Source organism: Dreissena polymorpha, chromosome 11 (assembly GCF_020536995.1).
Source record: "Dreissena polymorpha isolate Duluth1 chromosome 11, UMN_Dpol_1.0, whole genome shotgun sequence".
Lineage (NCBI taxonomy): Eukaryota > Metazoa > Mollusca > Bivalvia > Myida > Dreissenidae > Dreissena > Dreissena polymorpha.
Window position 1 is genome coordinate 38,025,614 of NC_068365.1, and position 12,807 is coordinate 38,038,420.

General features: G+C 36.0%; 1 protein-coding gene across 1 annotated transcript; it reads right to left on the reverse strand.

Annotated features, from left to right (window-relative positions):
- Positions 1-353: 353 nt before the first annotated feature.
- On the reverse strand, positions 354-3,321 carry LOC127849769 (uncharacterized protein K02A2.6-like). Its single transcript, XM_052382520.1, has 2 exons — positions 2,175-3,321; positions 354-436 (listed from the first exon to the last, which is right to left on the reverse strand). Exons 1-2 carry the CDS (start codon positions 3,319-3,321, stop codon positions 354-356), a joined length of 1,230 nt encoding a protein of 409 aa, XP_052238480.1.
- Between the last annotated feature and the right edge of the window lie 9,486 nt (positions 3,322-12,807).

Genomic DNA, 12,807 nt, shown 5'->3' on the forward strand with positions numbered 1-12,807 from the left:
AAACTTCGGTCTTATTCAGTAATATTCAATGCAGTATTCCGGATAATATTTGTAATTATCAAACACGACATATATTGTTGCGGCCAAAACATTGTTGACGACGGCATCGTAATATCCTTTCTTGAAATCATCAGGGTCTATAGGTGGGGGACGCTTCAAATCAGCCTGCCCCAAGCAGACTTTTCCCGCCAGAACCTTTGCAACAAACATAAATTTTTTACCATTACATATAGTTGAACATAAAAGATCCGCATATTTTGATGTCGTTCCGAGTGAAGAGCCATGGCCATATAAGCACCCAACTCTTGATCCTGCTTGACGAAAGTCGAAGTTTGAATAAATGATTGTTTCTATTAAATCATGCCTGGTACCATGGTAAAGTTGAAGTTCATTGGCAGCACCCTGTCCGTATTTCCTTTCCATCTCGAGTTTCTTTCTAGAACAATAAAAAGAAGACAATATTTAATAGTTGTATATTATTTGGTAAATTATGAATGGTGCTTTAAAGCCATGTTGCTTGGAAATTAATGTTTTACGTAATAAAAATCTGAATTAATCAATATGCAGATTTTAATGTTGACCAGTAATTGCGACCTCACCGTTAAAAGTAGGAATGCAAGTGGCGTGTATTATCAGTTAGCGACAATATTAGATATTTGACCCGTGTGACCCTGACGATTCAGGCACGGAAACTTGTACCTTGGCGTCTCGACATGTTGATAATTCGTGGGAAGTTACTTTTAATATTTTCAGATACTAATACAAAACTAAGTTACGGTCCAGTCAATATAAGAAACAAGCAAACAAACAAACGATGTATGAACAGACGGACGGACATACATGTGTAATGCTTAATTCCTTCAACTAAATAAAGGCATACAAATCGAGCATCAGATATTTTTAATGTTACGTTCCAATCTCAACCATTAGCTAAGAGGCAGGTTTTACGCTCACTGCTTCACTAGAGCTTTGTGACTCTGAGCGATAGTGGGTAATTATCGAAGTTCACACACTTTTGATAACATATTCTCCTTTAAATTACTCGATAAATTTGGAACACGTTTGCTCCAAAGATGTAAACAATTGTTTAACCCATTTATGCCTAGTGGATTCTCCCATCCTTCTATTTTGGATCAATTTATTTCCAAAATTATAGAATGTCTAGTATATTTATTTCTATATTTAGAATATTTCTTACAGAAATTTCTTTAAGCAAACAGCACAGACCCAGATGAGACGCCGCATAATGCGGTGTCTCATCTGGGTCTACGCTGTTGGCCAAGGCCTTATTTCTACGATAACCAAAAACATGCGTCCAAGAAATGGACCTATGAAATCTACATGTATTCGCTCCCAACTTGACGTAGGCCATTCCCACGGGTGTAACTGAACTTTCGCGGGCGATTTCTGTTGCATCTGACACGGTTCGCATCTTTTAGCCATGTGTTCGATGTCAGAGTCAATGCCAGGCCACCAGACGTAACTACGCGCTAGTGCCTTCATTTTAACGATACCTGGATGGCTGATGTGCAATAAATCAAGCACACGTTCGCGCATCTTAATGGGAATTATCACCCTAATGCCCCACATTTAGCATCCGTGGTGAATCGTCAATTCATTTCGTCGCGCGTAATAGCCTTTCAAAAGAGGGTCATTATCATTGGTATTCCAACCTTGTTGTACTTGCCTAAATACACGTGACATAACGCGCTCCCGCCTAGTTTCACGGCTGATTTCCGCGCTCGTAACCGGAATTTGTTCTAACTGAGAAGTGTAGTACACATCTTCAACTGAAATTTCTATACCCTTTTCCTTTGACGGCGCGGGTAAACGCGACAATCCGTCCACATTAGTATGCATTTTAGTACTGTTGTACTGTATATCGTTATCGAATCCAGAGAGAAATATAGCATATCTCTGAACGCGCGCGGCAGTCGTTGCCGGAATGCTTTTGCTCGGGCTGAATATTGAAGTGAGGGGTTGGCAATCAGTAACCAATGTGAACTTTCTACCATAGAGATATGGGTAATACTTTTGTACTGCCCAATAAATTGCCAATGCTTCCCTATTGATTTGAGCATATTTCATTTCAGTTTTGGTAAGTGACCTTGATGCGAACGCGATCGGCTTTTCTGAGCCATCTGGCATAACGTGTGACAATATACCGAAAATACCGAACGGTGAGGCATCCGACGCGAGCCTAACCGGAAGTTCCGGGTTGTAGTGTGTAAGAACAGGTTCCGTAATGAGAAGTATTTTCGACTTTTCGAACGCGCTCTGGCATTCTTTTGACCAGACGAATTTTCGATTTTTCTCGAGCAACGCGTTCATGGGCTTTGTTACGGTCGCGAGATCTGGCAGAAAACGATGGTAATAATTGAGTACCCCGAGATATGCCCTAAGTGATGTAACATCACATGGAGGTGGTGTATTCAATACCGCCTCTACTTTATCCTGACACTTGCATAAACCTTGTTCGTCAATTTCATGACCACAGAATGTAATCCTTGGCACGAAAAACTCACACTTGTCCTTATTTACTTTAATTCCATATTGCTGTAACCTACACAACACCTTTTGTAAGTTATCCAAATGCACATTATCACTTTCACCAGTCATCACCATATCATCCAGCATGCACTGCACCCCAGGGATTCCTTGAAGAATTTGGTCCATTGTGCGTTGCCATATAGCTGGAGCAGAAGAAACCCCATATAGCATCCGGTTGTAACGGTACAATCCTCGGTGGGTGTTGATCGTTAGCAACTCCTTGGTTTCGTCCTCGCATTCTAGTTGTAGGTACGCTTGTCGTATATCAAGCTTGCTGTATTTTCGCCCATTTGACAGATTGGCAATAATGTCCTCGATTCTTGGGAGAGGATATCTATCAACCTTGATTGATTGATTTACGGTAACCTTAAAATCACCGCATATTCTCACATCGGCGTTTCCTTTTACGACAGGAACGATCGGTGTCGCCCTTTCACTGGTGTCCACTTTCGAGATGATTCCTTGACTCTCGAGACTGTCCAGTTCTTTCTCTATTTTTGGCTTAATAGAGTACGGTACCGGCCTAGCCTTTATGAATTTAGGCTGAGCATTTTCATTTAGGGTGAGCCTTGCCTTAATGCCCTTCACCTGTCCTATACCGTCACTAAACACGTCTTTATGTTTGTCAAGTATAGAATTTAGACATACCGTCAGGCCTTCCGTTGTCACAGAGTTCACGTTAAAAAGTGTGTCCCAGTCCAGTTTGATGTGACTCAGCCAGTCCCTTCCGAACAGTGCAGGCCCATCACCTTTCACGACGCAAAGTCGCATTGGTCGCGATTGTCCATTATAACTGACATGCACCATAACTGTTCCTTGTTGCTCTATGACATCGCCTGAATATGTCTTCAGTATGGAAAAAGCAGGATCGAGCTTCATATTTCCGAATCATTTTCGGAAATCCTTGTTTGATATGAGGGTAACTGCTGATCCTGTATCAAGCTCCATGGGTATCTCGACATCGTTAATCTTCGTCTTAACGATGAATTTCCCGTTGTCTCTTTTGTTCAAAGTGTTGATCACTGAAACGTTTTCCTCCATACACTGCACCGACAGCTTCCTACATATAGCCTTTATATGTCCCTTTGCTTTACAGTGATGACAAACTGCATCTTTCAGTCTGCATTTATCGGAGGGGTGGTTAGTTTTCCCACAATGGATGCACTTGGTGCTCTATTTGGCATGTTTGTGATGCTTCCATTTCTTGGGTTTTGTTGAATGTCCAACTCGATTGACAGGCACATCGGCGGCTGCCGATAACTGTAACTCGGCGGCGTCCTTATGTGCAGCTTCCATGGCAAGCGCTATTTCTTTGGCATTTTGCAGTGTCAAATCAGCGATTGACAATAATCTTCGCTGTGTTCCTGCATCTTTAAGTCCACAAACGAACCTGTCCCTTAAAGAATCGTTCAAGTTCGATCTGAACTCACAGAATTCTGCCAACTTCCGAAGTGAAGTTACGTAACAACTCACACTTTCGCCCACTGCTTGTTTCCTCTTGTGAAATCGGAATCGTTCCGCGATAATTAACGGTTTCGGGCACAAATGAGTTTGTAAAAGCTGACAAAGTTCCTCATTCGATTTTCGGACGGCTTTGCTGGTACGGTAAGGTTCCTTAACAACCCGTTCGTCTTTTCACCGAGGAGTGTTAAAAGTCCTGCCACTTTTCGTTCATTATCGATGTCATTGACCATAAAGTACTGTTCAAGTCGTTCCTGGTAGGAAGTCCATGTTTCGACATTGCTGTCATATGCGTTAATGTTGCCAATCAGGCCCGTTGCCATTTTGTGTTTATATCCAGAATTTCACGCACAATCTTATTAAACGGATAAAATTCTCGAAATATAATCCACAAAGTTTTATCCTCGTCGCCAGTTTGTTGTGTTTGGGTAAACAAACGAAGTGAAACGCATATAATTTCACTGGCTACTTTATTATCATTCAACGATAGAAGCAATCAATGCCTAACAACTAACTAACCAGATCAGAGGTCAACATGCAGTTATGAAGAACATGGGGCGGAGCGTTGCTACGCTTCATTTACAAGTAGGCGTGGCGTAGCGGCATTATCTAAATACACAACATAAAGGATGTTCACTTGAGTAAGTAAATTAATAAATTATGCTTGACAAAATGTCTCACAGTTTAAATTGCAGGTTTGTTTTTATCAATATGTTTAACTAAGTTAAGTGTTCTGAATAAACATTCCAAAATCATTGGCAGTTGATTGAGAAGTGACCAGAGACCGGCGATAAATCCACCACGTTATTGTTAGACTTATTGTTTACAGAACTTTTCTTATAAAGATAAGATGGCTGTAGCACCACTGTTTACTTATATAAAGTACACAATGGAATACAGTTGCGACAAATTGCACATCAATTGTCTCAATAAATACATGTTACGATATGTGATCATGATTTACTCAATAAGATGATATTTTGCTTTAAACCATTTGAATGAGTGCTTATGTAAAAAATAAGTTTTAAGTTCTTATGTGATTTGTTGCAATTCAATAAAACAATTAATCGGAATAAACACTACATCCACATATTTAAAGATGTCCAAATGTGCCTAGTACAACCTGTGCCATTTTTGGTACATGTGTCATCATCTGATGTCTTTTAAACTCGTATTTTTATCAATGGATGTATATAACTAGTTATCAATATTTATTTTTTTAATTATTAAATTCGTAATACAATCCATGTGGAAGACATATCATGAAAAGATCCATATGTACACATTTCTACAGTAGGTACAAACCTGGGCATTTTTGATAACTTGTTTAAACGAAACAATAGCCTCCTAAACCCTGGTGTACTCGTTTTGCAAACTGTACACAACATCAATGTATGTGCAACGCAAACATATTTAATTTATAAACAACCAGTATAATTTAAGCGAAAACAGAACTAACAATTAAAATATATGTATAATATGCGAGCGTTTTATAACGTCAGGTATGTTACAAAGTTTCTGCAAGACAGTGATTCGTGATTGTCAAACAAATACTATTGACAAAGCACTATTCATATGGCCTCGGCATGGTCGTTGCAAAGCTTAAATTCTGATAAATAACACCCTTCTAATTCTTTGAATGCTTTATTAAGCTTAACATGACATATAATCCTAACGAATGAATACAGTATTAAAATAGTTTCATGTTAGAGTCATGCTATTTAAATTACACTAGGAGATAAATCTTCACCAGGTTGTTAAGTTGTTAAGAAACAGGATCTAGTATAAAACTCTGACAAACTGCCGTAAGTACACAGATTCTTAGCAAGTTTATGTGCGAGTTTATTATGCATTGATTATGAATTGTATTCTGGCTTAGTTTGTTGCTTCTATTTTTAAGTCGGCGTGTTGCTATCGACATTTCTTTTTAAGTAGAGGTATCCATTAGGGGCCAACAAAGTGTCAGGAGAGGCGGTTCGCTTCTAAGTCATTTAGATGTTTTGCACATAAAAATGACCCATGTTATGTACCGAACATTTGGTTTTCACGCGTATGATTGCGTTTGCGATTAGGACAACTGTCTTTTTATAAGGGCTGACTCCTTTTTAAAAACCAGCGGTGGCAAAGTCAAAATTGTGAATTATAATTATTCATTCATCCGTTGTACCAAATATTTACAAATAAACCTAGTTGTACCCGGATTTCACAAATTTGGTGTATTTACCTAAAAATTAAAAATGAATGCCAAATAACAATCACATCGATTTTCATGATCAAAACAAGTATAAGAAAGCACACGGTATTACCAATCTAACAGACCCACACCGTTATACTCTCGCGCACAGACAAACAAACCAAAATGGATTATTCATTATACGCTTGATATTATTTAATGAATCGTGCGTGCTTACCAGATATATGTGTGGAGGTTCCATATCTGCCAATACATTTTCTCACAAGGTTTCCTAAAATTCCAAATATGGCTCGTTCTAGAAGATCATCTGCAGCTACCATGATTTCTGACATTGTTGTCATACCAATAAATATAGTGTGTCTTGGTACAACATAGGTGGTCCCTTAATCGTTTCCAATCAATAGGAAACACAATCCAGCTACGTCTTCATTAATACTTCGAATCCATTTTTAAATTTCAACATGCTGTTCCTTTTTCACGACTACTAAAGCAGGAACGAAAATATTTCGCCTAAGCATGCTGAACTCCTTTACGGGAGCTAACTGCTCAGGGTTTGACGATGATATTATTTCTTTCATTAAATGATACGTTGAGTAGATATTAATGAATGACGGGTATACCATTTTGCTCTCGGCTGCATCAAAAACAGGTTTTAGGTTTTAACACAGACCAATGATGCAAAGCGGATAGTATTGTACAGTGTACATTTATACAACTATAGCTCACTTTAATGTAACACTCGCTTTGGGAACACTGATTGTTTTACAGCCGTTTTGTGTGAATAACAAACCAATTCAATTAAAAATAAACAAACCAAACTGACTAGAACTTTGTACGATCGTCAACTCTTATCAACTAATTTATTTTGTTGATAACAATTGAACTGTGCAGTAAATCACGCTTGCTAACAATGCAGTATCAATCGTTTATTTCATATCCATAGTATTCCATGGAATGGTCATTTGATGTATTTCGAATAATTTACATAGACTTTCGCAGTTGACTTGCTCTTTTTATTAAAAATCTCAATGTGTACGTCAAGTTTAATTTTCAGTTTTCATGTACAAATACACTTGCATTGAAAAAGTCAAAGACGTCGCGCAAACACAAATATAACGCAATCGTATAAGTTCTTATTATGCACGAGGTAATATTTTTATGAACTTCATAATAGCAATCTTTATGTTTTTTATATGTAATATCATTTTTACCAGGCTTTCTGAAAGAAAAAAAACTGGTTATTAGATTGATGAATATCGGCGGGCGGGCTGGCGGGCGGGCGGGGGTTGGTGCGGGCGAAAAAAGCTTATCCGGCCCATAACTATGTCGTTCATTATGAGATTTTAAAATCATGTGGCACATTTGTTCACCATCATTGGAAGGTGTGCCCTGCGAAAGAATTACGTCGATATATGCAACGTTAAGGTCACACTTTGAGTTCAAAGGCCAAAAATGGCCATGGATGATCTTGTCCGGGCAATAACTATGTCATTCATTGTAAGATTTTAAAATTACTCGTTTCATTTGTTCACAATTATTGAACGGTGTGTCATGCGAAAGAATTACGTTGATATCTCCAAGTTCAAGGTCACACTTTGAGAAAATATAATGAATTTAACACAAGAGTGGTGACTAGGAACAATCAGTAACAATGCCCATATCGAATTGTCTCCCTTTATCGGACTTTAAAATCAAGGTTGCCACGACTACAAATATATTGAATTTTACACAAGGGGGGTAACTAGGAACAATCAGTAACAATGCACATTTTGAATTGTCTCCCTTTATCAGACTTTTTCTGCTAATTGAAAACCTGGTTTTGTGACAATTTTTTGCCCCTTGTTATAGCAGGAATTGATGTAATAGTATATAGCAATTACTTTTGTATCTATGCTTTAAGAACTTAAATTGCAATATCTAATCAACAGTCGCTTATTTTAAACATCTTACCGTTATTAATGTTTTGCCTTAATATATACAGTGCGCTTTACGATTATTGCGTTGGAACCGATAAGGTTAAAGTGTGTTTATGTGTTCAAGCCTCACATTAGTCATAGAACAACATGTGATCGGTTTGGGTAATTTTTTCTAATATATAATAAATATATCAAAATATGTCATTGCTTGTGAAAGTAATAGCACACTTTATTGACTTCAATTTACCGCAGCCTTAAATATACTGTGCATATTTTATCTTGGTTACGTTTTAAAAATCCTGCGCACAAGTGATTTCCGTTGAAATTTGACACTGTGACATTGGTGTTTACTGGATAAAGATATATTTATACGTTACTGTTTGAAACACCGGTATTTTTACATATATAAACAAAATCATTATTTCGACAGTTTAAGGGACAAACGGCAGTCAACTGCATGTCCACTGCATGTCGTCCATATGTTATTATAGTACTCGATAATAGGAATATGCATAGGTATAGTTATACGTACACACACATTTCCTTAAATCATAACGTCATGTAAAACAACACACTTATGACATGCAAGCAATAAAGCACGTACGTATTCAAAAAAAATCTCATTAGGTCTCCATCAGTTGAAGACTCAATCTGTGTTCTATATGTGCACTTCTGTTTTTCTGGGAAAGAAACGGTATGAGGGGACATTAGTTAAACGCATACAACAAATTAATCAAACACACATATTAAAGTACAAGTATCAATGAATCGCTGTATCGCTACCGATGAAACGTTTTCAACGAATGCATATATAGCAAAAATAGACCGATCACTCACTGATACATGATGTATATAAACTGTCCGAAATTACTTTGAAAAAGTAAATGTCGTTTTGGTATGTAAGCCGCATTTATTGGAATGACCCTAGGGATTTTCCTTGAAAGCTAGGAAAGAGTTAATTTAGATAGGTAAAGGGTTGATTGGGGAAACAGTGTGGCTTTTCATTTAAATCAAAATAATAAACAATCGGTCTGAAAACCACGCGCTCGTCTGCTTTGATAGCATAATGCATTGTATGTCAGTCAAAAGAAATGTGTTTGTCGGAAACACAATGCCCCCTTTTGCGCCGCTTTATATATGTTTTTAGAGCTTTTACCTTGAAGGATGACCTTGACCTTGACCTTTCACCACTCAAAATGTGCAGCTCAATGATATACAGACAGACGGACGGACAGACAGACGGACGGTCTGATCACTTTATGCTCTCCTTCGGGGGAATTACAAACGGACAAAGTCGCGGGACGTATACAAAGTCTTATTAGTGTATTCCGCATATATTTATTGAATATTTAGAAGATATTTAAGCTATTATTAAAACATCCAACCTGCCACCACCCTCCTAGAATCACAATGATAAAGACGTAGATCACTAAATATTAATAGGAAATTTCAATATATGATCAGATTCGAGAATGCACATGCGGAACTCGGATATTTTAACCTTAGATTATCACCATTATCTTACATTTAGATGTTTTTGTGCGCAATATCTAATCTGATAAATGCTTTATCACGTTAGTCAGAAAAATAATGTATGGGTCATTTGGAGGGGAGAGAATATGAGCCGTCAAACATTTTTTAGTCATTTCTAAGTTCATATCCATAGTGAACATATTTTCTTAAACATTCATATGAAATGGAAATTTTTATTAAGTTATTAAAAACTGTTGTTTCTGTCATGTTAGTTACCATGCGTTTAGTTTTGCTAAGCGCTTGTTCGTCAAACGGTCTCTCTGGCTGCTGTACAAGCTGCGAAGTTTCCGCTTTCTCTGGAGGAATTTGCGGGTTCATATGAAACCCGAAGTAAGACTACTTCAAGCAATTACAGCTGTCATTGAACATGCTTAGGTGCATACGTGTATTCCCTGGAGACGAATGTAATCTCTCTTAGTCTGCATCTAAGCTAAAATACATGCACAATAAATTCAGCCAAACTAAAGTTATTGAGCGGAAATTCTTTTTCTAGCTTTTGTTACATCGACCTTGATCCGACTGGCAAAAACTGCATTTCTTCGCAGGATCAACATGATACCTACCTACACTCAATATTGAACACTATTTGAATTTTAACGGAAGTAATTTAGCATAAACCTTTTATCAATTTATATATAGAAATGCCTTGACCAAACTAGCCCAAAATGCAACCCCGTGCCAGGTATTCATGTCCGTTAGAGATAGGAGACGTTTAATTCAAACGTGTATTTGAATTTCCTATGTACAAACATAAAAAGGGCATAATTATTCTTTATTGCTGGTCAGAAGTTTGGCCCTTGCTCGCTAACCTTGCAGGATGATTCCAAAAAAGTTGCTGAAATATATACGTTGTAGATACAGATATATGTACATATTGCGTGCAAACGTAAACCTGAAATCCAACTGGCTCGAAAACCTTAATAGAAAATGTTCATGTACGAAAAGGGGAACAATACGGCTAAAAGCTAGTCAAAGTTTTAGGTCTAAGTCCATGACTGTTCATAAAGCCTCTGAACACATAAATAGCGTTTCATTTCGGTATATCTAATTTATATAGAGATATTAAGTAGTTAAAAGCAAACGTGACCCTGAATTTTTACATAAAAAAGCGGCAAAGTATTTTTGATTCAAGATTGAAGTCATGAACAGAACAGAGCAAACCGTTAAGAAACATATATAGCTGATCATCAATCATTTTTTTTTTAACAAAAACAACACATACTTACATGCGCAAATTGTAAATACCGCGTATGTTAAACAAACACAGTGAACTTAAATTCTAGCAAATAATTACTTGATCAGAAGTAATTATGTGGGAGACATACAATTCATTTGCTTTCATTACACTTGATTGTTGGTAATACTGTCTATTAGATAACTAAAAGCATGCGTAATAAATCTGATTTATCGACATGATGCATCTATCTGTTTACAGGTAATAATTGAACGATGTTACAAATGCTAGGTCGTCTTTTGTAATACGATGGAATGTTACAGTCTGGCAAAAGTCTGTATACAACGGCCACCGCAAAAACTTTGCGAAACAGAAATTAGTAAAAACTTTTTCTAAAAGATTTGCTTCTTTGAGAAAAAGTATACCATAAAAATCTAATTGTGATTTAATATTTTTCCTCAACAATGCGTTTTTTTTCGCATTAAATTTATTCGCTGAATTGGGCTTCCCATGGAAAATTTGCATTTTCCCTTGGGATTTTTCGTTTAACCATGGGATTTTTCCCGCGTGATTGTTTCCCAAAATATGCTGATGCTGATGGGAAAAAATCCAAATGGATTTTCAGTACTTAAAAAAATTCTTCGCGTATTTAAGTATTCGAATGTTATTAAAGGACTGTATAATCATTTAATGAAGAAAAAAACATTTTTAGTAACAAAAAATCCATTTTTTTTAAAATAGCACAGAACACTTTCTTATGTAGAGAGATTTGTTCATGTTATCTCCAGAAACACTAAATGGTATAAAATGATTAACAATCTACGGGATTTTATGCGTGAAATCGTGTTTGAAAAAAATATTTTTCCTAAAAGTTTCGTTTCATATGATATTTTTCCCATGCGCTTTTTTCAGAATTTCTAAATGCGGATAAAAGTATCTAAATACGATCATAATAATAATAATAATAATAATAATAATAATAATAATAACTGTACCCAAGTGGTGTTTAACCCTTTTTATTTATTTTCTCGTGGTCAGTTCAATTACTATTGGGTATGGTTTTCTTCTTGCAATGTTCAGTTTTTTTAGGGAATTTGAAGAAGAAAGCAGACATTTTCTTCATACAAAATAATTAGTATTTAATCAGGATTTTCACTGGTAAGTATGTTGTATTTGGTTGTAATAAACTGCATTCAATTCATTGTTATTATCTAATTTGTATTTAAAGAAGGATTTGACATGTTAGTAATGTCGAACATATATTTTCGCGATTGTTGAAATGGTTGCACAATGGATACAATTCTTTCTTTTGATATTTAACTATCTGGAATCGTTTTAATTCTTAACTAATAAGTGCACTTAATTATGTTTGTGCATGATTAATTTACAGCAGTCACGTGAGTGTGGAGCGTAGAGAAAAGAGATATGTTTGTTGCTATGTATGTTTGTTACTATTTTTATCGCAAAATAATGTTTAATGTTCAGGTGTTATTGGCCAGTAGAACATGACATCTTATTATTTAATAGTAAAAATAAGTCTAAGATATATATTAATATAATATTATAAACATTATTATGCATTATACATGTAAATCTTATTATATGTATTTTTTTATTTTACAGGATGAAGCATTGCGTGAATTAACTACATCCTGATCAACTATCTTTGTAGTATATCTTTATATAAAAACATTGAAACAAAAAACTGAACAGTATTGAGTTGTATAGTCCTCTTATGTGGGTTCATTAAATACCCAAAATAACCCAAAGGTTATATAATAATAATAATAGTAATAATAAAAATGATAACTATAATAATAACAAAAAATACTTCTACTACTACTACTTCTTATAATAATGATGATTATTATTATTAAAAAATATATATAACAAATGTGCCTGCGATATATATGATTATGTGTATGAAACTGCTTGACAGTTGATCAATGCATGAAATTCAATAATTTATGAACAATAAA

Bases quoted from the DNA above. Each gene is read 5' to 3' on its own strand.
- LOC127849769 (XM_052382520.1), bottom strand. From the start codon at position 3,321: ATGCGACTTTGCGTCGTGAAAGGTGATGGGCCTGCACTGTTCGGAAGG. The intron at 437-2,174 runs GTATTTTCGGTA...TTATTGTTCTAG, and splicing joins GTCGGATGCCTCACCGTTCG to AAAGAAACTCGAGATGGAAA.